This window comes from Polypterus senegalus, chromosome 4 (genome assembly GCF_016835505.1).
Source record: "Polypterus senegalus isolate Bchr_013 chromosome 4, ASM1683550v1, whole genome shotgun sequence".
Lineage (NCBI taxonomy): Eukaryota > Metazoa > Chordata > Cladistia > Polypteriformes > Polypteridae > Polypterus > Polypterus senegalus.
Window position 1 is genome coordinate 9,317,111 of NC_053157.1, and position 26,298 is coordinate 9,343,408.

Consider the following 26,298-nt stretch of genomic DNA (forward strand, 5'->3'; position numbering starts at 1 on the left):
CATGGAGAAAATCTCCCAAAAAGTCTTGTTTTGTCGCAGGATTTTTTTTATTATAATAGAGAGGTATGTATTTATTCAACAATCGTTCTGATTTAATTGCAGCTGTTTAGAAAATGCCTTAAACAATACAAAGAGTGCACTTCTTTGAAAGACAAACCTCCCAAATGTACTGTGAAGGAAAGAAAATTGAGCATGGGAGATGCGTTATATAAATACAATTTTTTTATTATTGTTATTAAAACAATTTTGCAAAAGTAAGTGAATGCCTGATCCAGTTGTCTCCTGTAAATAAATTATAGCTTTCATCTCAAGTGCAACATAAAGTTTTGAAACAATCCACAAATTATTTGACTAGCTTTGAAGGGCCAATTTGACAAATTTAGTCTGCATTTAGTTTAAATAATCCGTCATACTTCACAATACTTGATTAGATATTTCTTATTAGGCCTTCCTAAATCCCTAGGCGTAATCCCAGTGATCCTGGTGTCATGTGTTGTAGTTTAATAATAATAATATATTTTATCTAATAGGTGCCTTTCTTAACACTCAATGTCACCTTAAAAACATTAATAAAATAAAAACAAAGAGAACGATAAATCAAAAAGCTGAATGGTGAAAGGATTTACTGTAAGTTCAGTATTTTTCAAGTCAAAGTCGTTTCTTCACAAACATAATAATAATCTTTACATTTATATAGCACTTTTCTCACTCTTGAGAGCAGTTGTAGTGAGTGAGGAGCCACTTGAACCACCACCAATGTGTACCATCCACCTGGATGATGCGATGGCTGCCAGTAATTTGCCGGTAAGCTCAACACACATTAGCTATTAGCTGGTGAAGGGGTGAGAGAGAGAGAGGAGAGCCAGTTAGAGATGGAGGATGATTATGGGGTCTGAACGCACAGGGCCATGATGGGCAATTTAGCCAGGACATTGGGATAAACTCTGCTGTTTTCAAAAGATGCCCAGGGATCTTTTATGAGCACAGAGAGTCAGGACCTCGGTTTTACGTCTCATCCGAAGGATGGCGTCACTGCACTGGGACATTGGCATCCACATTCAGATCACAGAGTAAGTGCCCCCTGCTGGCTTCACCAACACCTCTTCCAGCAGCAACCCAAACTCTTTCTAGATGGTCTCCCATCCAAGTACTGGCCTGGCCTGAACATGAAACATGGTTTGTATGCATTTGCCACACAAAATTGTGTTCAAAAGTTGAGTGTTTTCTATAATTTACAAAAATGACATGGCCAGTCCTGCTGTTTACTACAACAACAACAACAACATTTATTTCTATAGCACATTTTCATACAAACAGTAGCTCAAAGTGCTTTACATAATAAAGAATACAAAGATAAAAGACACAATAAGAAAACAAAATAAGTCAACATTAATTAACATAGAATAAGAGTAAGGTCCAATGGCCAGGGGGGACAGAAAAAAAACTCCAGACGGAGTAGGGATTCCAGACCATGAGACCGCCCAGTCCCCTCTGGACATTCTACCTAACATAAATGAAACAGTCCTCCTTTGGATTTAGGGTTCTCACGGAAGGGCTTGATGATGATGATGGTCACGTAGACTTCTGCCTTTTAATCCATCCATCATTGTTGGAGCATCATGAAGCTTTGAGTAGGTGGAGGTGGTGCAGGCCGGAAAAAGAAACAGAAGAGAGTAGGGGTCAGTACGGATTTTAGAGCCACCATGAATAGTTATTATGATGAATTGAACATACAGAGTATCAGGATTAAGTTAAATTGAAGTTATAAAAAGGCCATGTTAAAGTAATGTGTTTTCAGCAGTGTTTTAAAGTGCTCTACTGTACTAGCCTGGCAAATTCCTATTGGCAGGGTATTCCAGATTTTAGGTGCATAGCAGCAGAAGGCCGCCCGCCTCACCACTTCTTTTTAGTTTTGTTCTTGGAATTCTGAGGAGACACTCATTTGAAGATCTCAGGTTACGATTTGGAATATAAGGTGTCAGACATTCCAATATATAAGATGGAGCGAGATTATTTAAGGTTTTATAAACCATAAGCAGAATTTTAAAGTCAATCCTGAATGACACAGGCAACCAGTGTAGTGACATCAAAACTGAAGAAATGTGTTCGGATTTTCTTTTCCTAGTTAGAATTCTAGCAAGCTGCATTCTGCACCAGTTGCAAACGATTTACAGTGGTGTGAAAAACTATTTGCCCCCTTCCTGATTTCTTATTCTTTTGCATGTTTGTCACACAAAATGTTTCTGATCATCAAACACATTTAACCATTAGTCAAATATAACACAAGTAAACACAAAATGCAGTTTTTAAATGATGGTTTTTATTATTTAGGGAGAAAAAAATTCCAAACCTACATGGCCCTGTGTGAAAAAGTAATTGCCCCTTGTTAAAAATAACCTAACTGTGGTGTATCACACCTGAGTTCAATTTCCGTTGCCACCCCCAGGCCTGATTACTGCCACACCTGTTTCAATCAAGAAATCACTTAAATAGGAGCTGCCTGACACAGAGAAGTAGACCAAAAGCACCTCAAAAGCTAGACATCATGCCAAGATCCAAAGAAATTCAGGAACAAATGAGAACAGAAGTAATTGAGATCTATCAGTCTGGTAAAGGTTATAAAGCCATTTCTAAAGCTTTGGGACTCCAGCGAACCACAGTGAGAGCCATTATCCACAAATGGCAAAAACATGGAACAGTGGTGAACCTTCCCAGGAGTGGCCGGCCGACCAAAATTACCCCAAGAGCGCAGAGACGACTCATCCGAGAGGTCACAAAGACCCCAGGACAACGTCTAAAGAACTGCAGGCCTCACTTGCCTCAATTAAGGTCAGTGTTCACGACTCCACCATAAGAAAGAGACTGGGCAAAACCGGCCTGCATGGCAGATTTCCAAGACGCAAACCACTGTTAAGCAAAAAGAACATTAGGGCTCGTCTCAATTTTGCTAAGAAACATCTCAATGATTGCCAAGACTTTTGGGAAAATACCTTGTGGACTGATGAGACAAAAGTTGAACTTTTGGAAGGCAAATGTCCGTTACATCTGGCGTAAAAGGAACACAGCATTTCAGAAAAGAACATCATACCAACAGTAAAATATGGTGGTGGTAGTGTGATGGTCTGGGGTTGTTTTGCTGCTTCAGGACCTGGAAGGCTTGCTGTGATAGATGGAACCATGAATTCTACTGTCTACCAAAAATCCTGAAGGAGAATGTCCGCCATCTGTTCGTCAACTCAAGCTGAAGTGATCTTGGGTGCTGCAACAGGACAATGACCCAAAACACACCAGCAAATCCACCTCTGAATGGCTGAAGAAAATCAAAATGAAGACTTTGGAGTGGCCTAGTCAAAGTCCTGACCTGAATCCAATTGAGATGCTATGGCATGACCTTAAAAAGGTGGTTCATGCTAGAAAACCCTCAAATAAAGCTGAATTACAACAATTCTGCAAAGATGAGTGGGCCAAAATTCCTCCAGAGCTGTAAAGACTCATTGCAAGTTATCAAACGCTTGATTGCAGTTATTGCTGCTAAGGGTGGCCCAACCAGTTATTAGGTTCAGGGGGCAATTACTTTTTCACACAGGGCCATGTAGGTTTGGATTTTTTTTTTTCCCTAAATAATAAAAACCATCATTTAAAAACTGCATTTTGTGTTTACTTGTGTTATATTTGACTAATGGTTAAATGTGTTTGATGATCAGAAACATTTTGTGTGACAAACATGCAAAAGAATAAGAAATCAGGAAGGGGGCAAATAGTTTTTCACACCACTGTATGTCTTTTTTCGGGTGGTCCTGAGAGGAGAGTGTTACAGTAATCTAGTCGACTGAAAACAAATGCATGAACTAATTTCTCAGTATCTTTCAAAGATATAAGAGGTCTAACTTTTGCTATGTTTCTTAGGTGAAAAAATGCTGTCCTAGTGATCCGATTAATATGCGATTTAAAATTCAGATTACAGTCAACAGTTACCCCTAAGCTTTTTATCTCCGTTTTAAATTTTAATTCTAATGTATCCAGTTTATTTCTAAAAGCCTCATTGTATCCTATAGCCTAATAGCCTATTGTTTAATAGTGGAACCTTCTATGGCACGGAGGACTTGGTAAAGAAAAGCCCAGGTACTTTCAAGATCTGTCCATTTTTCAAGGCAAGACAGTTGTTGAGTATTGATCCATGTCTCGCGATTACACACACATTGTGAAATAATTTATACATGTCATGTTTGAACAAAAAAACACCAATATTATGAGATTCAGTCATTTTTTAAAGGAGAGAAGCTGTGCATGCCAGCTTAACACCTATCAGGACGTGGTTTCCTCTCAAAAGACCAAATCTTGTTTGTGCCAGGGGCAGCACCGTGGCGCAGTGGCTGCAGGTTTTCATTCTGATCACCTCCTTAATTAACGACCAGTTTTTGCTGCTAGTTAACTTCTTTTGCCTTAATTTTAATTAACTTGACTCCGGCCCCTTAGTTGTTTCTTTTTCCTTAATGAGCAGCCAAACAATAATGAGACACAAAATAAGCTGCCACACGACCAGCTCACTGGTGCCCATCACACAATATCTGCAAATAAAGAAAGGCGAAGTTCTCAGTAAGGTTGATCTCTCAGGTTACCAAAACATATTGATGGTGTTCTTAGGAAAAACAGAAAATCAACAGTTTTGGAAATGTCTGCTGTGGCAGAATGAGAGCCGTGGAATTAAATAACAGGTTTAATTAACAGCAAGAATTGGCTTCTCATTAAGAAAGTGGTTGGAGTGAAATTGGCTGGAGTTTGACTTTCCAATTTAGCTGGTCATCGGTTGGCTTGTTTCACATCTCTATTCTGTTTCGCTCCCATTTAATAAAGAAACAAATCAATTCAGAACAATGAGTCCTTAAAAATGAGGCTCTTAAAATGAAGGGAAACGTTAATTAGCAGTGAAAACTGCTCGTTGATCGGATCGGAGTTGGACACCCCTGCTTCTGATCATAGTGTTGAGCTCTGTCACTACTTTCATTACTTCTATTTGTGTATTTAGATTCTACATATTAGATTGTATTAGGTATCCATTTTTTTGGGATTCTGTATTTTGCTCATCTGCCTAATGTACATATTTTTTTAATTTTTTGCATTGCACATATAATTTAACTTGTAACATAACTTTCTGTTTTTTGCTTTATAGTGGATAGCTTTAAAATATCCAAACATTGCCATCTATGTGGACACTTGCAGGGAGTGCTATGAAGCATATGTTATTTACAACTTCATGATTTTTTTGCTGAACTACCTGAGCAACCAATATCCAAGCCTGATACTGATGCTGGAAGCCAAAGAACAACAAAGACACCTGCCACCTTTATGCTGCTGCCCATCCTGGCCAATGGGAGAGTAAGTTTGGACACTTTTTATGTCTTTCATATGCATGTTTTTTTATATGTCTTATTATTGTTGTTTATTTTCATTGCTTTGTGTCTGCTCTGAAAATATACTTGTTTACTCCTTCTGACTTTTTGAGATTTCTGTACCAGAAGCACTAGCAAAATGTATACTTACTACTACTACTACTACTGCAAGTGACTAATTAACATGGTGATTCTTCGTCATCTTCTTCTTGCTGCTCTGGTTAGGTGTTGCCACAGCGGATCATCTTTTTCCATATCTTCCTGTCCTTGTCATCTTGCTCTTTACTTCTCATCTTCTTTTCTTTCCTTCAGTTCTACTGCAAGTGCCACTTTTGAATTGTACATGTTCATCCAGGGTGTCTTTGCATGTGTAATTTTTCACTCTTTTTCCATTTTCCCCTCTTTTATCTGTCAAATGTTTTGAGAAATTTCTGTACCAGAAGCACTAGCAACAAATACTTTTTATTATATTGTTCATCAGTCAGTCATCTTCCAAACCGCTATATCCTAACACAAGGGTTTTCCGGAGACAATCCAAGCCAGCAAAGGGCGCAAGGCAGGAACAAATCCTGGGCAGCCCACCACAGGACATACATTGTAATTATTAAAATATATACTTACTACTACTACTGCAAGTGACTAATTAACATGGTGATTCTTCTTCGTCTTCATCTTCTTGCTGCTCGGGTTAGGTGTTGTCACACCAGATCATCTTTTTCCATCTCTTCCTGCCCTCTTCATCTTGTTTTGTTACCCCCATCACCTGCATGTCCTCTCTCACCACATCCATAAACCTTCTCATAGACCTTTTTCTTTTCCTCTTACCTGGCAGCTCTATCCTTAGCACCCTTCTCTCAATATATCCCGTGTCTCTCCTCTTCACATGTCCAAACCAACGCCATCTCGCCTCTCTGACTTTGCTTCCCAACCGTCCAACCTGAGCTGACCCTCTAATGCCCTCATTTCTAATCCTGTCCGTCCTTGTCACACCCAATGCAAATCTTAACATCTTTAACTCTGCCACCTCCAGCTCTGTCTCCTGTGCCACCGTCTCCAGCCCATATAACACAGCTGGTCTCACTACCATCCTATAGACCTTCCCTTTCACTCTTGCTGATACCCGTCTGTCACCAATCACTCCTGACACTCCTCTCCACCCTGCCTGCACTCTCTTCTTCACTTCTCTTCCACACTGCCCATTACTCTGTACTGTTGATGCCAAGTATTTAAAATCCACCTTCACCAACTCCTCGCCATTCCACTGACCTCCCTTTTATTCACACACATGTATTCTGTCTTGTTATTTCACCAAATACATTAAAAATATACATCTTATGTAAAAGGAACAAATACTGTATATACTCACATATAAGTTGGGTCTTGAAACCTGAAAAATCAATCGTAAAATCAGACCCCAACTTATACGCCCGTTCAAAAATGTTTTTTTATTGTTTATTTTACATCTTCTTGCCTCCTCCAATCTCGTATCAGTTTCTCAGATGCATCGAATTTTGTTGCAGCAGCACAGTGACCAATTTCTTTCTTTACTTCATTCATATTTTCTTCAGATTGAACGCTCCATCATAGATAAGGGATGCTCTTACAATAAAGGTGTATGAGATACAAAAAACACAAATCAGTGCAAACGTCACTTCAGAATAGTTCAGGTGGTCACACAGACACAACAGGGAGACAGAGAGAGGTGAGGAGCACATGCTGATAAACACAATAAACACAATCAAACATTTCTGATATTTGGTAGCTTTGAAAATGTACCAAAGGGCATGGCAGCAATTGTCATCTACCCAAGGAGCAAGCTAATTATAACAAAGCTAAATGAAAACATCACAATTGTAAATGAGTGTGAGTTGAAATGAAAAAAATAAAAGGCAGGGAGGGTATGGGTGGACAAGCAGAAAATAACAGTAGGAAAAATAATAAGAACAAAAATTAAAGGTAAAGGTTTTAAGTTTAAAAAAAGTAAAAAGATATATATGAGATTTTTATCTGGCCAGCCCATGATAAACAGCTGACCACTGGTCTAGCGCTTCAATCCAAGTGCGGAAGGGTCATCTAAATGAAATGAATTCAACAGAAGGCAAGTGCAGCCCATAATTGCTCCACCATCACTTGTGATGCATTCACTCGGACGCCATTCTGAAAACGCCCATGCCAAGGTGTTTGTCACCATGTACGTATAAAATGCATTGCATTTCATTCCAACAGAAGGTGTGAACAGCTGACATTTTAACCTGATAAAGAAAATTTGAAAAGATGAATGGCAATAAAAACGAGGCTGACAGACAAAGTACGGTAGTGATCCCAGTGGAGGCCACCAAGTGTCACACACAGTGAAGTAGCTGATGATCAGAGTGCAGAGACCTCCACCTGCCCTCTTCACTGCTGTTCATGGAAATTTGTTTACATGATTTACCTGCTCTCATTGTGCTCCATTCATTCAGCTACATCACTAGACTCTTTCATGAATTCGAATATTTTCGAGATATTTTATATCTCCTATTTTTTTTTCCTATTATTTAAGTTATAATGTATGAATGAAGCCCGGACACAGACAGGCACAGGACACCCAATGTCCCCATTGGGTACACACAATTTATTTATTTTCGCCTTTTACACCAGCGCTATTGTTCACAGCCCTTTTATTTTCTTTTTTACTTTTCTTTCCTTCTCTCCTTCAGCTGCCTCCACTCCTCTTCTGCAAGCTCTGTCTGCCCCTGACTGCGGCTCCCCGGACGGAGTGAGGCGGCCCCCTTTATGTTTTCTCCTGGATATGCTCCAGGTGCACCCTGATGATTTTCCTGCAGCATCTCCTGGTGTGGCGGAAGTGCCGCATGGGCACCCTGAAGCATTCCAGGTGTGCCCAAATTCTCTACTGGCAGCACTTTCTGATGTGGCGGAAGTGCTGCAGTCCAAGCGCCCCCTGGCAGTGGCCACGGCCCCCAACAGGATTAAGCTTCTAAGCTCCAGTCCCATGGCACCAATGTAAACCAGGGGTGCTGCCCTCTTAAGTCCTGGGGGAGGTACTGCCTCTCTCCCGGTCCTTGCACTCTCCAAGCGGGCCGGTGGGGTAAGGTCCTCGATCGTCTCCCACCAGTGTCGGTTTGTCTGTTGCCTTAGTTACAGAGCATTTGGTGGTGTACTCTTAACAGCAATTCTCATGTTTGTGATGCATGATCTACTCGACTGAAAAATGCAACGTTTCACTACTACATGCATTACAAAATACATTCCAATAGATGGGGCATTACAAACTTTAATGATAAATATGCCAGACAGAAAACATCTTTTATACACACAATCAATTCTGTATTCCTCAAACCAAAGGAACGATCAATGCTTATTACTCTGAAAAATTGATATATGCATAGAATGACAGAACAGAAAACAAAAAGAGGTGCAGAGGGTAAACACAAATAAGTGAGATGAATAAAATGTGCTACAGAAAGGAAACAAGCAGAGCTAAAGACGTTCTTACACATACACCTCAGTTCAGGTAAAGCAGTCACAATTTATTGCACTGTAACTTTCTTTTTTTTTTTCTTTACTTTTTCCTCTTGTTTTCTTGCCTTCAGTTCTACTGCAAGTGCCACTTTTGAATTGTACATGTTCATCCAGGGTGTCTTTGCATGTACACTTTCTCACTCTTTTTCCATTTTCCCCCTTTTATCTGTCACATTTTGGTTTGAAATAAATGTGGCGCAAGAATGCGCCGTTGCTGTTTAGTAGCACTGTACACACGGCTCACTTTTAAAATCCAGGAACGTTTAGGCCCAGTTATTCTTTTATCGAATCTCTCCTCTCCTCTTCGCTGTGGTGCTACACAATACAGATTTGACGAAGAAGACCCTAGAAGGATGTTTCCTAGGTAAGCCGTGAACTCATTCTGTTTCTGCAATTTCCTTACTGCCATTTCCCAGCACTGTGAAGAAGCACCCCTCAGTTATTTGGCTGGCTGGCCAGACTCTGTCCCTTAAGGAACCCCCAGATTTCTCAAATGTCTACACATGAGCCGATCCTGTGCATCAGTTAATTGCTCCCAAAGCTCCTTAACTTTCAGTTTGTAGAGCAGTAACCATATTTTTGTGTCGCAGTCTTCATTTATTTAAGTTGTTCAGTGTAGGATGTTGACATGCACGTCATCCACCTCGAAACCGCTGTCCTTCATTTTAGACTATTATTGCAGTAATTTTGCACTCCATGCTTCTACTTAGGCTGTTTACTTTTCCACCTGCACTCTCAGTCTGATTACTAGATTAACTGCCAAACTCTCATCCGCATTTTTGCCTTCGTACAGCTCCAGCCAAAAATGCCTTCCACTTGTTGGACAAGTGGATTTCTTGAGTAAGATGTGTATGTGTAGTCCTCAGTGCTGAACAGGGTAGCTGGTGTAGGTCTGCAAGTTCAGGTTGAATTTTATTATGTGTACATCGTGCAATGAGACTCCTAAGAACAATGGCAAAGATGAAATACCAACAAAAGCAATACGGAGAATGCAACATATATACAGTATACAATATGTATTTGCTGTGTTTTTTGTTAATTACAAATATACACATGACAATGTAACATGACAGCTGATGTCCAAACTACTTAATACAATAGTGCCTTAGTTTGCAAGCATAATTCATATATCAAAGCGAACTTCCCCATAAGAAATAATGGAAACTCGGATGATTAGTTTTACAACCCAATAACATTCATATAAAAATGATTGATACAAAATTATAAAGTAAAAATACGTAAAACAAATTAACCTGCACTTTACCTTTGAAAAGAATCGTGGCTGGTGTGAGGGAGATAGGAGAGGAGGAGGGTTATTGTGTAGGACGACTTTCACTCTAACTAATGGAATCACTGCTAGCTGTTGGCTCACTGGAATCTTTTTCTTTTTTTGCAAATTTAACAAGGAACCTCTCCAATGACGGTTGCTTTTGCCTCCTTTTTGAGGATTTCACGGAAATGTAACATTGCATTGTCGTTAAAGAGATTCATCACTCGCACCGCTACGGCCTTATTCAGGTGGTGCTTTTCTACAATTTTTTTTTTTTTTGTTGCAGTACAGTTACTTAACACTAGAATTATCAAAGCCTATGAAAAAACTCGTAAATCCGTCCCACCTTAAATCCCTTTGCATCACTCCGTCAGCGTCTTTTGTCTTTTAAATGTGTCGACAAGCAGCCTGCTATCACATCCCCCCACCCCACACAGTTTTCTCAGCTCAAGTCTGTTTACCAGCGTGTCAGTTGCTTAGATTTGTATAAAGTGTGAAGTCAAGCAAAATGACACCTTTTATAAATACTATATCGTTATTTGGAACACTTGCATTTCATGTGTGTTCCATGTCTGCAACAATCTACAGTATGCGCAGTAAACACATTATTAAAATAGAAACGTTTTTCCATTTTAGTAATAACTGACAAAATGTAGACATGAAGTGTATAATGTGTGAAGCCTGAAGTCCAAATAGCAAATAAACACTTTCACAAAAAGCATAAGTATAACAAAACAAGTGCACTTTTATTCAAGAGTATAACTGCAGAAAAAGAACCTACGTTAGGGTGCGACATTGACACGTCTTTAATACGATTGCTTTGGTCGTGCAACGGTAAGAACTGCTGACTGCTAATCAGAAGGTCCCGAGTTCGATCCTGCACTCCGTTTTGAGATGTGAACTGCTCTTATTATTACTATTTTAGAATAAAAACATACATTTGTTTTGAGTCTGTAACGGCCGGTGTAAATTTATGGTACTTGTAAAGGTTAGCATTGTTTTTTTTTATTCAGTTTTATTCTCCCAGTTACAATCACACTCCTTCTCCCCCAAATGATCTGACACTGCTGTTTTCACATAAAAACGCGCTATAGAGAGGTGAACTCAAATGATGACGAGGGTTCTACATTGGAGAAAGAATGCACGTCACACTTTTGCCGTCACACACATCTACAAGACAAAAGACGCTGACTGAGAGGTGCGAAGGGATTTAAGGTGGGATGGATTTAAGAGTTTTTTTTTTCGTAGGCGCTGGTAATTCTTGTGTTAAGAACAGTCACTACACTTGGACACAAAATTAAAAAATGCTTTACGCACACACACATTGTCACAATGCTATAGTAAATAGTATACACTCTTACAGATGTTGACTATACAATACAATACAATACAATACAATTTATTTTTGTATAGCCCAAAATCACACAAGAAGTGCCTCAATGGGCTTTAACAGGCCGTGCCTTTTGGCAACCACCCCAGCCATGACTCTCTAAGAAGACCCTTGTAGGGGGGAAAAAAAATGGAAGAAACCTTGGGAAATGCAGTTCAAAGAGAGACCCCTTTCCAGGTAGGCTGGGCGTGCAGTTGGTGTCAAAAAGAAAAAGGGGGTTAATACAACACAATACACAGAACAAAAGTGTAATCCTCAATACAGAATAAAAATATTGCAAGTATGGAGCAGAATTGAACAGAAGATGATATCACATAATATGATTTGATTTGGATTTGTTTAGAGTGATTGAGACCGAGCATGGGAGATGATTACCCACAATCCTGCAGCGAGAGAGAGAACCACCATTGGCTCAGTTTGTGATCACGTGGCGCTCGGCAGATAAAGCATATATGTACTACTCGTATTTCAAGACCTCGCCTGTTTATTGAGTTAAAATTTATTACAAATTTTTGCTTGTCTTGCAAAACACTCACAGACCAAGTTACTCACAATCCAAGGTTTTACTGTATGTGATTTAGCGCCACCTTCTGCAGCTGGATATTGGACTCCTTACCCATTAGACATCAGCATGTGCAGATTGGCAGTATCACATTCTCTATGCTGAGCCCCCCGTGTGTGCTCCTTGTTTACCTCTCACTGCGTGGTCAGGCAAAGCTCCAACTCCATCATTTAAATTTTGCTGATGACACCACCATAGGCTTGATGACCGACCATGATGAGAGGAGGCTTACAGAGAAGAGGTTTAAAGGTGCCATGACAACAACCTCCCCTTTAACGTCAGGAAGCAGAAGCTAGACTTCCTTTTACTTTGGAGGGGATGCTGTTGAGAGAGTGAGCAGCTCTCAGTTTCTTGGATTGATTATCACTGATGAGCTGAAGTTGGCAGAAAGCATTAGTTGGGTATTCTCAAGGACCACCAATGCCTCAGTTTCCTTAGACAGATCTGCACTTTCCTGGAACACTCATCTGCAGGCGTATAGCAGAGGCCATCTTCCCAGCTGCATTGCATCCTGGTAATCACAAAGCACGGCAGAGGGGCGATGCACTGCCATCCTGTCCAGGGCTTGTTCCTGACTTCCACCTGCTACTGCCCAGTGCAGGCAATGGTTTCTTGCACTTCTGTACTGGAAAAGAGAGATTAAAATGGTCAGTATGAGGAAAACACCATGGTGCCCGGCCGGACTAATATGTGGCTTGGACCAGATCCGACCCCCCCAAAAGACAGCAGGTGGCAGTGGTCCTTTTGTGGCATCCCAACTGAGACCCCCACAGGGGTGCTTGGGAGTTGGAGTCCGGAAATGTAACCCCGTCAGGGTCCCTGGGAGGACCTCCCCACACTCTCTATGGCCCAGAAGTGCTTCGTTGGACATTTCTTAATTTGAAAAGCATAAAAAGTTCTCATCTTATCCATTGAAGAAAAAAGGATATTTTTTCTACCTAAACTGAAGTCTTTCCACATGGTAAATATAGTAACGAATAACTACATGCCAGTTCGAACAAAATTCATACATTTGTACGTGTGCTTATTACAGGCAGCCAAAAATCCGTTTTTAAGAAACTTACACATCTGTTGTCCCTAAAATATTACTGACTGTAAGATCTTATTAGCATTGAAAAATAATCTGAAGAAATGTTGTGTTCAATTAAAACTTGACTTCAGCAGAAACCTAAAGGTCTTCAGTAATGGCGTGTACAATTGTGAGATTTGCTGTTGACGTAACACAAGCTGGCACTACTTTTTATTCATTTCCGTGTAAGCTGTGCCCCCACTCACAGGTTTGGGTAATTTAAAGGGTGCTCATTTTTTCATATGTTACTTACCAAATGTGGTTTGTAGTGATGGAAGTGAGAAAGTTGAAATCCCACGTCTTCAAGGAGAATGGAGAGAAAAATGTACGAGATGGTAGAACCCAACAGTGACCAATGGTAACCAAAGTGGGGAAAGAATAAAAATGTCACGTTACTCGTGTTGTGTTATCCAGCGTCTGTCATGTGGTCAAACCATGCAAAACCGGTTCTGTTTTTTTTTTTTTTTTTTTGCTAAAGTATTGTTAACTAGCAGACCATGTGCGTTTCGCTGCAGTCGCTGTAGTTTGAATAATTATGTATCTACATGCGACTTATAGAGCTTCTTTATATACAACATTTTTGGTTTGTCCACCTGGAGCCAAAATATATAAATTTTCTCTATGACTAATTTGTGAACATGCTACATAAAAAATAGAAACGGGAAAAACAGCAACAGTAAATGAGATAAAGTAAAAAAGAGCAACAGCGCCGGGAACAATAGTAAAAACCAACAGTAAATGAGATAAAGTAGAAGTCTATCCATCCATCCATTTTCTAACCCGCTGAATCCGAATACAGGGTCACGGGGGTCTGCCGGAGCCAATCCCAGCCAACACAGGGCACAAGGCAGGAACCAATCCAGGGCAGGGTGCCAACCGACCGCAGGACACACACAAACACACCCACACACCAAGCACACACTAGGGCCAATTTTTAGAATCGCCAATCCACCTAACCTGCATGTCTTTGGACTGCGGGAGGAAACCGGAGTGCCCGGAGGAAACCCACGCAGACACTGGGAGAACATGCAAACTCCACGCAGGGAGGACCCGGGAAGTGAACCCGGGTCTCCTAAAGTCTACCAAACACTAAATGAGATAAAGTAAAAAAGAGCAACAGCGCCGGAAACAATAGTAAAAAACAACAGTAAATGAGATAAAGTAAAAGTCTACTAAACACTAAAGTACAAAAACAAAGTAGAAAGTAACAGTAAACCGCAACACCGCCGGGAACACCGGCACACCGCGTCTACTAAACACTAAGAAACACTTAAGTAGAAACACTAAAGGAAAAAATACTATTCAGTAAGTACTGCGTCTAGTAAACAGTAAATCAGTAAAGGTGAGAGGACTAAACACAAGGAAAAAGAATGGCAAGACCGCGTCAGCTGCGGAGCGAAATGAAGTGAATGAAACGACGAGAATGGGAGGGGAGATGATCATGTGACTCCCCCACCCGCCTGAACTCTCCATCCCTCCACAAACACAGTCTCTAGGCTCCCAACTCTCCTTTATATGTATAGATTATATACTTTTGCGCACACATAAACTAGTGCCAAACTAAAATCTCATAGGATTGCCTTTTTGAGTTGAAGTCTTGCCTCTTCCCCCTCATTCATTAGTCAGGAGTCCTGTCTTTAATTCTGAAAGCTGTCCCAATACAAACTACATGGAGTAAGTAACGTCTAAAGAACAGGTGGGAGAATTTAATGGTGTCTCAGTTAAATTTGCTCAAATCAGGAGTCCAGCAGTTGATCTCCATATGGGGTCTGTGATACATCAAAGTGATGAATGAACTCCTGAAATGAAGCAATGAGCAGCGCTTGGTCACAGCACCAAATATGGAGGAGTGGAGATATCGGCCAAAAGGAGGCTGCTCTGCGATATTGTTCTTATAGTTTTAGGACTAAACAATGATCTGAACTACAAGTTGTTTGACTTTTTAACTGTAAATGATTTGGTGGTAGTGTGGCATGGTGGCACAGTGGGTAGCGCTGCTGCCTCGCAGTAAGGAGACCTGGGTTTGCATGTTCTCCCCCGTGTCTGCAGGTTATGTGCATCCTAAATTGTCCCAAGTGTGTGTGTGTGTGTGTGTGTGTGTGTGTGCCCTGCGGTGGGTTGGCGCCCTGCCTCGGGTTTGTTCCTGCCTTGCACCCTGTGCTGGCTTGGATTGGCTCCAGCAGGCCCCGTGACCCTGTGTTAGGATATAGCGGGTTGTATAATGGATGGAGGGATGGATTTGGTGGTATTAAAGATTATTAACTGCATATTTATAATATATTAAAATTGTCACATGTCTCACTTAATGTTTTTTTTTCTTTTATTCTTGTTACATTAAAGGGTGCTGCTTTTTCGTTGTAAGCTTGGCGTTTTACAGTACACAGTGGTCCGACCATTTACTACTGTTATTGCACTGTAAGTACACTAATATTTTTTTTTTGCCCCCCAACAGGGTAGTGTTATTGAAATATTAAGGTAAAATATGTATTCGGCCTGTTAGCTGTTTGAAGATGATAAATTAAAGAAAATGTGTTTATGAGACAGATGGACGTTGATGCTAAAACATTTAGTAGTTTTGCTTCTCATTTTTGAGTGATATTAGCGTGGAGGGGCAGGCACATCAAGAATAATGCTGGCATGCAAGAGGCAAGCAAAATGAAAGTGCCTGTGAAAATAAACTATTGACACCTACCTGACGTCAGATGTTGGTTATTTTCCTTTAAACATTACAGAGAGTATTAGAATATGTCTTACAGATGGGGTTTATTTCTAAGTACTGGCATCAGTAATCCACATGCATTCAGAAGATTATTTCAGATCTGTGTTGAAATATAGAAGGTGACATATCTGTCATACTAAAATAAGCTTCATAACCATTACGTCATATACAGTAGTATTAACAGGAGTATACTGGATATGTTTACATCAATCTGTGCCTTTAGTTTTTATGTATATAAAATAAATAAGCATTGCTTCTGTCTGTTACTGCACTGCACAGAAATGGCAGGATGTATTTTGTTTCATTAAATTTAGAGAACATTAGTAAAGTAACCAAAAAACAACAAAAGCAGACAAAAAAAAATCCAAAACCATAAACAGTGTAAAAAACATGCGGGTAAGCACTTGATCAGTGGGGCAGTATTTATTTTAGATAGCTAGATCAGTCAATTGATTGTTTCATCCGCATGGTAAATCTGGATTTTTACAGAAGCTCAATAAATAAATCAATCCTCTTTAATAAGACCCCTGTGTGCGTCCAGGTGTCCGTGTGTGTGTGTCTTTTGGTGAAGTGCGCGCGGGCTCGGTGCGACACGCACGACCGGCATCGTGGACGCACACACACTGGAAACTGGGCACACAGTGAATGGCATAGCCACGCATGATAAGCAAATAAAGGACAGCATTACTGGGGAGAGTGCTGATTGGGTAGTCGCGCGCACATAAAATCCATTGCTGGGGAGACGCCACACATACTGCCCCGTGCATGTTTACTAACTAACTATCTACTAACAACATGCCACCCAAAAAAAAAAGGACACGTCAAGTAGGACACAAGACACAGACACTCAAATAGCATATAAGCAACATCTCCTGGAAGAACAGTCAGCTCAGCAAGTAAACATCAACAAAAGAAAGGCTGAAAGACAAAGAAAAATACGAGCAAATAGTAGAAAATGAGCGTCAGATTATTCCCCGTATTGATTTGGCTCTATCCTCTACTAATTTACCCTTTACCATAAGAAGGCGACAATTTCCAGTTACATTAGCCTTTGCCATAACAATTAATAAAGCTCAAGGGCAAACCTTAGAAAAAGTTGCCATTTACTTGCCAGAACCAGTATTCAGCCACGGTCAGTTATATGTGGCATTATCAAGAGTCAGAAGTTTTCCAGATGTTGTTGTCAACGTTGTAGATGGTCCTGAACAAGAGTGTTTACAAAAAATGTTGTCTATAATGAAATTTTATTGAAACATTTCCTGAGGTAAAACATTTTCCTAAATATCTTCTTCAGATATTGTGTATTACAGATTGTTATAGGCAATATTAATTATACTTACTGTATTGTCATATACGTTTCTATTTTATTTTTAATATTATAATATACTTTAGGCTTCATGCACAAATATTTTTAACAAAAAATGAAGACAACAAACAGAATGAGGTCAAGGTCCCTTGCCATTTAATATAGACTGTCCCTAATAATGTTTATGCAATAGTGTTCTAGCAGCCGTTATTGTAACGGGCTTAATGTCTAGTAATAATATATGATGACAAACAACAAACCCCTCCAGATGGACCTCAAAGAAACAAAGCTGAAGATAAAAAGAGCAGTCCCCGTGAGGCATTATAAAAACGTATTGCCGTTGATATGAAGGAGCGTTTGCTGCCTACAAGTCCTCAGTGCTGGAGTGTCCCAGTCACAGCGTGCCGCACTCGCTTTGATTTTCATTCTTTCCATTGCTACTGGAAAACTCGGTAATGGGACAGGACTTGAAGTCAAGACCCTCCACTTAAACGTAATTAAGATGGGGTAACTAAAATGAACAATTTTTTGTCCATCTTAATAGAAACTCCCAGTCAGTGTCTACTTTGTAGTGATTATTAATAAAGCCTAAAGCCAGATTATGACTATAGATGGTGTCGATGTGCACCCGAGCTGCTTCTCCCACAGACAGCCTCGTGAGACATGCTTAATGGTGAACAGCAGCACAGAACTGTTGGTCTATTGGTGCTCCTAGTGTTGGTGTAGTTTTAAGTTTATCATCACACATATTGAACATAGTGAATTTTTTTTTTTTTTTTAATGACTGATCAATACGCAGCACATCTCCCCCTTCTAGTGTCAGGTACAGTGAGTATAACTAGTCAGACATTGATTGACCTCTCCTTTCTTACTCAAAAATGATTCTCTGATGAAGTAAAGTGAAAAATATCAGAGATTGAGATTACTTGAATAAAGATGGCCAGTTTAGCAGTGACTTCTAAATTGTCCCTAGTGTGTGTGTGTGTGTGTGTGTGTGTGTGTTTGGTGTGCGCGCCCTGCGGTGGGCTGGCGCCCCCTACAGATTTTATTTTTTCTCCAGCCGTCTGGAGTTTTTTTGTTTTTTCTGTCCCCCCTGGCCATTGAACCTTACTCTCATTCGATGTTAATTAATATTGATTTATTTTGTTTTCTTATTGTGTCTTTTATTTTTCTATTCTTTATTATGTAAAGAATTTTGAGCTACTGTTTGTCTGAAAATGTGCTATAGAAATAAATGTTGTTGTTGTTTAGACAACTCCATTTTGCCATTATGTGTTGTGGAGCTTGTTTATATAAAAGAACATTTTTGTGAAGAATAAAACCTTGTCTGTGGTGGGCTGGCACCCTCCCTGGGGTTTGTTTCCTGCCTTGTGCCCTGTGTTGGCTGGGATTGGCTCCAGCAGACCCCCGTGACCTTGTAGTTGGGATATAGCGGGTTGGATAATTGATGGATGGATTTACAGATACAGTACAACAAGTTTGCTGTTTTTTTGTGCCGTGTAAGTAGTGGCAGAGTTTTAGCTTCCTCCTTGCCATTTGCTATCCCTCCACTATTGGACTTTTTACACGTTTACGAGCCCCAGAACACGCATTACCTCATGCACTATGTGTAGTTTGTTCCTAGAGGTTCAAATATTCAAAACAAGTTAATTACATATTTCTTTCCAAAGACCAAGATAGGATCTAATAATCTATGTACACGTTGCACACTCACGGACTGTTTCAGTATTCCAGTGACAAAATGGCTAGCAATATAATCGACTAAAAATTTTTGAAATTCAGTTTTTATATTTCTTAGAGTCTCTTTCAATATTTACCGTAGCTTTAAAGTGCTACATTTTGTTCTAATGTATAATTCTTTGCACTTGAAACTTGAAAAGCAAGATAAAGAAAATGAGAAATACTGCAGAAATAATCAAACAGCAATTACTGTTTAGTCTTAATTTAAATTAAGCAAAGTGAATGGAAGAAACTTCTAATTGTGATTTCTTTTAACAGAATCTGCCAGCTCTGTAATGTGTACGATGAAGGAAACTTCAGCTCTGCAAACGCCTGGACCTACCTTGTGATTGTAAACAACGTATCACAGTTGGTAGGTATTGGGAATCCCAGGGGCGCGTACAGCCGCCGTAACCCGACACCGACAGAAGGGACACGACTTTGCCACACAGCACGCATTTTATTTACAGTCGGGGAGCGCTTTTCTTTTGCTGTCCTCCGCACAATACAGTCCAAAGCACCGATAATCAAACACAGTCCTTCTTTCTTTTCCTTCTTCTTCTTCTTCTTCTTCCTCCGCCTCCACTCCTCTCTCGGCAAGCTTTGTCCACCCTCCTCCCGTCTCTGGGCTATCCGAATGGAGTGAGGCGGCTCCTTTTATTCTACTCCTGGGAGTGCTGCAGGTGGTTCATCAGGATTACCTGGAATCACTCCCAGGTGTGATGGAAATCCAGTGAATGGCTCTGCAGCTCCCCCTGGTGGCCCACACAGAACCCAATAGAGCTGCACCAAACTCCAGCTCCCAGCATGCCCTGTGGGAAACGATGGTGCCACAGCCGCCCAGGAGGGCTTCCCTCTAGTGTCCCAGGGGAGGTATTGCCTCAGCGATCCTCTCTCCCCCTGTTCTTCCATTCCAGTGGTGTAACCGGCCGGGTAATGGCCGTGGCTGCCCGTCTCACTATTTAGTAAAAAAGATAATAAGTTAAGCATCCACTTTATTATTAACCCATTAACTGCCAGATTTTTTTCAGAATATTTTTTACTTTATTTCAATCCTAATAGGAAGAAAAACATGGAATTTTATAAATGTCTAATTTTAGACCGATCCCCATCTATTTTTGATGCCATTCTTGAAAGCATTCCATGTGTAGTCCAACATCGCATCTACAGCATTGTTTTCTTGCATTTTTCTTACAAACTGCACATTTCCTCTCTTTGCCCATTTCTGTGCGTCCGGTGTAGTGAAATCCGGGTTTCCTGATGTTATTGTCGTTGACTGACGATTTAGGGAATGCCTATAATCGAGCCCTTTCCTATAAAACTCAATCACAAAATATTTTCTGAAATTCTAGCCCGTATCAACTATGAGCCCCTTTGGGTCCATTGTACCCATCCAAATTACAGTGACATGAAAAACGTGCTACCATCACATTCAACACTCACCAAGAATCGAGTTAAATTCACCGTCACCAAAATCAGCCTCGGTGGGTTGTGTCTTTTTTTTTTTTTTTGCTTTCAAAAAACGTGACTGGACCAGAAAAATGAGCTTGTGTGGCTAGGCCGGTTCACTTTGCTTCCAGTTGTCTTCCACTTCGTTTTGATGGCCTTCACAGTGGACACACTGAGGCCAAGGAGCTTGGCAATCTTCTTGGCACCATTGCCATCTTTAAACTTCTTAACCACAGTGCATCTCAAGTCATTAGAAAGTTCCCTTGTCTTAATTTTTGAGGTTTCACCAAATAAGCCACTTGTACTGATTTCTCAGTTGGATGTTCCTAAGAACTGGCCTAAATATTCACTTATAGACCAGTCAACATGTTACGAGGATTAATGGCTTGATTGTTTACACCTGTGTTCATTTCTTTTATTGCACTGTTAACAATCACACAGTCTCCAAGCTATTAGGGCTCAAATACGGAGTCAACAGCAGATTGCACTGATATGTTCTTCATTGTTGCAGCATAATTTGATTTTCAGGATTTTTTGGTGAAGATTTATTGTCCAAGAAGCCATAATTTATATATAACAGTATGAAACTAAAGATAAAGATATTACAGGAAATTTAAAACTTTGTCTAGGGAAATACTTTTTCAGTCCACTGTAAATCGGTGATGTGATGATCTAATCTTAACTTTATGATATGCCTGGCAAACAAGATGGGGCGAAGAATATTTAGGTTTACATTTGGGTTTAAGAGCATGCACAGTACTATGCACCTTCTTGACTCTCATCTTCAAGGTGGCACTGCCCACTATTATTACAATTTAATATATATTTTTTTTTTATTACAGTCAAGACAATTTAAATTTCCTCCTGTATCAACAGTGCAAAACTCTATGTACGGTATTTAAGCTAACATAACTATTTGCTTTTAAAAGTGAAATGCACTTGGGAAAGAAGCCCAAGTCCTTAGGTTTAGAATTCCCTTCTCATCATAGAACATTACTAACACTGTCATGTCTTGAATTTTCTTCCAGTTTGCTATGTACTGCCTTGTGCTGTTCTATAAGGCTTTGAGAGATGAGCTGAATCCAATTCGTCCAGTGGGAAAATTCCTCTGTGTGAAGCTGGTTGTCTTCGTTTCCTTCTGGTAATTTTTTTTTTTTCTTTTTTTTTTTTTCTAAGACGGGCCACAGTCCCACATTTATTTGATTACTAGCTGAAGTACCCAGCGTTGCCCAGGAGGAAAATACATTTTTTTTTAATTGTTTGAGAAAAACATAAACACAACATTAAAAATAAATTAACAAGCAATAAACCTGGGTTCACTTCCTGGGTCCTCCCTGCGTGGAGATTGCATTTTCTCCTCGTGTCTGCTTGGTTTTTCTGTGGTGGGCTGGCACCCTGCCCAGGGTTTGTTTCCTGCCTTGCGCCCTATGTTGGCTGGGATTGGCTCCAGCAGACCCCGTGACCCTGTAGTTTGGATACTGGATGGATGGATGGATAGATAAAGACGCACTAATGTGCCTGTCTTGCGGGCTTGTATGTATGTTATCATCCAGTAGACTCTCGGAACCAGCCAACTGTATTTAATTTGAAAAGCAACAGGGGCGCAGTGGTGCTCAAACATAAAGAGTGCGGGCAGTCACCTCCAGTTCGCCCTCGTGTTTTTTTTAATTGTTTGTGAAAAACATAGTTAAAAAATAACACAACGTTAAAAATAAAAAATAAATTAGGAACCAAAGACTCACTAATGTCCCTTATCTTGCAGTCTTGTATGTATATTATCATCTAGTTGACGCTCCGAACCGGCCAGCTCTATTTAATTTGAAAACCAACAGGTGTGCGGTGCTGCTCAAAAATAAAGAATGCTGGCAGTCGTCTGGTATATGCTAACTGTGTAAGCCGATCCTAGAAAGTATTTAAATCGTCACAACTACTCTGGGTATCTCTCTGCTAGAAGGATTCATGTTGCCGAAGTGCTTGCATCATTTGTGCATTAGCAGCTAAGCGACTGTCTTTCTTAGGTTTCCTTTTGCCGGTATACTGGCCTCGTTTGCGTATCCTTGGAGCTGGAGCCCTCACCCTGACTCTACGTCTAATTTCCGGTCCGGACAGACACACAGACACACACACACACTTGCACGCGTAGAGCTCTATTTCATTTCAAAAGCAACAGGGGCGCGGTGGCACTCAAACATAATGAATGCTGGCAGTCACCTCCAGTTTGCCCTCTGGTGGTCAGCTGGATGATAACATGCATACAAGACCACAAGATCACCCCCACCCTACCCAGAAGGGGGTGGGCTAGGGCTGATTTCACCCTACAGTATTTTTAGTTGACCAATGAGGAACATGTGTACCAAGTTTCATGAAAATCGCTCCAGCCGTTCGGACATGATGCTGGAACATACATACATACACACATTGACTAGGCCAGCACAGTAAAACTTTAAACTAATAAAAATGAGTAATTAGATGAATTGATAAATGAATAAAAATAAATAAAAAAGAGGGGAGAAAATCCGCTTTCTCAATTGCTCAATGCTTATTCTAAAATGTTACTGATCAGATCCTGCCAGGTTTTTCACAGATCCTCTAAGTGAGAATTTGATTTTTGTTTTTCCAATTTCTGATAATATCTAACTTCAGTTACCCACCGACTTAAAAGAACTGAGTTAGGATTCTTCCAGTTGACCAGGATAAGTCTACGTGCTAATAGTGAAGTAAAGGCACTTTGTTTGTTTGTCCTTCTCCACTGTAAGCCCCTCAGTGAGCCCACCAAATAAAGCTGTTGGTGGATTAGGAGGGATTGGGACCCCAAGGCTGTCTGATAGGTGTTGAAAGATTTTGGTCCAAAATGATATTAATTTGGTGCACATCCAGAAAATGTGGCCCAGTGAGGCTGGAGCTCGATTGCAACGTTTGCAGGTTGGATCTTGACCTGGAAACATTTTGGACAATTTTAAACATGACAGATGCACTCGATAGATAATTTTAAGTTGAATAATTGTATGCTTTGCGCATATGGAGCTCGAGCGAATTCTGAACATCGCTACCCTCCACTCGTTTTCTGAGAGATCCTTTTCCTGCTGTACTCTTGGATCTTTGAAAGGGAGGGACTGTAAAATGTTTTTATATATTACGGAGATGCTGTCAGATTTTTTCCGGTATAGAGGTAGGTGGGAGGTGAGGAAAGTTGGGCAGGTTCTGTTTAACGAAGTTTCTAATTTGAAGGTCGTGAAAGAAATGTGTTGCTGGAAAGTTACATCTGGAGTGTAATTGATCGTAGGATGTAAAGACGTTGTCTGTGCACAGATCTCTAAGTGATTTAATCCCAAATGTTTTCCAGATATTGAAAACTGCGTACGATTGAGAATTTGCATGTTAAAGTAATTGACAAATTTTTTTTGAAAAACATGAAAGACAATTTTGCAATTAAATTGTACTCATTCTCAAAGTCTTTTAGTTTTATTTGTCATGAGTGAACGCTTCAAACCTCTACTTGTGTTAATTGCAGTAAAGTAAATGTATGTATTTGGATTCAACAGAAAGTTTTATTGAGACACTTTGCTTGCCGCAGGATTGTCAAAAATTGGGTGATGTCGATCAGAACTCATTCTTCCACATGTTTGACGCCATGGCACAGTTTAAATATTTTATTCTGAGAAATAACATCCAAGTTAAACATGTTCTTATGGTTTCTTTTTTTGTTTTTCAGGCAAGCTGTTTTTATTGCACTTCTGGTGAAGGTTGGGTTTATTTCCGAAACTCACACCTGGGACTGGGACAGTGTGGAGGCTGTGGCAACGGGTTTACAGGTTCTTAATTACATTTACTTTTTATAATACTTGGATGAGGATGTATCCCATGGTCCTTGTCCATCTTTGGACTGTAAAGTTTGTGTACCGTCCCCATGCTGTGAGATTCCCCTCCATCCCATATATCCAGTTTAGGCCTATGGGAGGCTGAAGCCTATCCTGGCAGCACAGGGTGGGAAACAACTTGGAGATGGCAGCAGCAGCACATACAGCTCCACGCTCTCCTACTGGGCCAGTCTGTGACAGTGTCTCTTAAATGGCTGAAGTCCTGGTTACTCTATAAATGTATTCCTTTTAGTTGAACCCTTGTGCTTTTCTACGTCCCCCATAAATGAGAATCTAAATACAGTAACCATGGTGGTCTGCAGTAGGGAGACAAGGCTCAGAGACTGTCAAAAAAAATGGCCTTTTAAAGCCCATTGATATTTTGGGATACACAGTTGTACTAAATTGTTGTTAGTGATATTTATAAGAAAAGTGCAAGGAAACAAACATCTTGTAACAAATAAAGACATTATACATATATGCTATTGCCGTATTGTTGCAAGACATGGACACTATCCAGTAACCTGAGACGAAGACTGGACTCCTTTGGCACTGTGTCTCTCCGGCAAATCCTTGGGTACCGTTGGTTTGACTTTGTTTTGCTTACGGAGTCCCAAATGAGACACATGACCTGCATTGTGAGGGAGCGTCAGTTACGGCACTACGGCCATATGACGTGTTTCCCCCCAGGGTGACCCAGATCATTGTTGAGGACCAGGCCAAGAGGATGCCCACGTAACACCTGGCTGTGGCAGATAGAGGAACATTTCCGTAGGGTGGGACTGGACCACGTTGTCTGTCTGGGGGATTGCCAACCGGGATCCCGAACGGTTTTCTTCGTGTGGTGGGTGCGGCAACACTCTGTACCAATGCATGCTTCCCGACTTGACTTGAAACGGTACATATATGACATTAGTGAAACACAACAATAAATCGTTCAGTCTGTCACTGTCCTTCTAAAACAAGAAACTTAATCCACAAAAAACAAACGATGTTGTGATCTCGAGAGAAGTTTGTCAGCTAAAGGCCGTGTCACATTCTGCAGTTCTCCCTGTGGTTTTTTTTAGTTGTTGCCTCCTGTTACATAATCTTAGCGAGTCGGAGGAGGTCAGCTACATGCTTCCATGAAGAAATTTGACAAAAAAATACCAAACTATAAATCCGCCAATGTAAATTTTAAAATGTGTCCTAAAAAGAAAAAAAAAAATTGTTTGATCAAATCGCATATGTGAAGTTGGAAATTTGAATTTACATTTACTCCTTCTTACACCTCGAGTAACCCAAAACTGGCTTCTGACTTCGACAAACACGAGAAGAACGTGCAAAATCCACACCTGAAGTAAAGGATATACAGTAATCCCTCGCTATATCGCGCTTCGACTTTCGCGGCTTCACTCTTATCGCGGATTTTAAATGTAAGCACATCTAAATATATATCACAGATTTTTCGCTGGTTCGCCGCTTTCTGCGGACAATGGGTCTTTTAATTTAGGTTACACGCTTCCTCAGTTTGATTGCCCAGTTGATTTCATACAAGGGACGCTATTGGTGGTTGGCTTAGAAGCTACCGAATCAGAGCAGGTATTACATATTAACTAAAACTCCTCAATGATATAAGATATGCTTCCCGCGCCGTGCGGTGCTTGTTTGCTTCTCTCTATCTTTCTCACACTCTCTGCCTGACGGAGGGGGTGTGAGCAGAGGGGCTGTTTGCACAGAGGACACGGACGCTCCTCTACAAAATGCCGCTTTATCGTGGTGCTTCAGTATACTTAAAAGCACGAGCGCTCTCTCTGACATTCTCTGCTCCTGATGGCGCTCCTTTAAAGATAAGATATGTTTGCTTTCTTTTAATTGTGAGAAAGAACTGTCATCTCTGTCTTGTCATGGAGCACAGTTTAAACGTTTGACTAAAGGGTGTTATTTCATGTCTAGAGGGCTCTAATAATGTTAACAGTGTGGGAGAGTTTAGAAGGGCTTAAAATATATAAAAATAACCATACAAACATATGGTTTCTACTTCGCTGATTTTCGCCTATCGCGGG

General features: G+C 40.5%; 2 protein-coding genes across 3 annotated transcripts in view; one reads left to right on the forward strand and one right to left on the reverse strand.

Annotated features, from left to right (window-relative positions):
• tmem184c (transmembrane protein 184C) overlaps positions 1 to 26,298 on the forward strand; it is a 61,717-nt gene that overhangs the window by 20,978 nt on the left and 14,441 nt on the right. Inside the window, exons 4-8 of the mRNA XM_039750225.1 lie at positions 5,171 to 5,376; positions 15,544 to 15,618; positions 19,227 to 19,320; positions 21,425 to 21,537; positions 24,109 to 24,208. Of these exons, the coding sequence (XP_039606159.1) occupies positions 5,171 to 5,376; positions 15,544 to 15,618; positions 19,227 to 19,320; positions 21,425 to 21,537; positions 24,109 to 24,208 (588 nt within the window). The remainder of the gene's footprint in view (positions 1 to 5,170; positions 5,377 to 15,543; positions 15,619 to 19,226; positions 19,321 to 21,424; positions 21,538 to 24,108; positions 24,209 to 26,298) is intronic.
• prmt9 (protein arginine methyltransferase 9) overlaps positions 11,906 to 26,298 on the reverse strand; it is a 107,180-nt gene continuing 92,787 nt past the window's right edge. The window contains exon 14 of one of the 2 annotated variants that reach the window (XM_039750223.1): positions 11,906 to 12,754. The gene's annotated coding sequence lies outside the window, so the exon portion shown is untranslated. Of the gene's footprint in view, positions 12,760 to 26,298 lie in introns of both variants that reach the window. The other variant, XM_039750222.1, reaches the window with a different exon arrangement.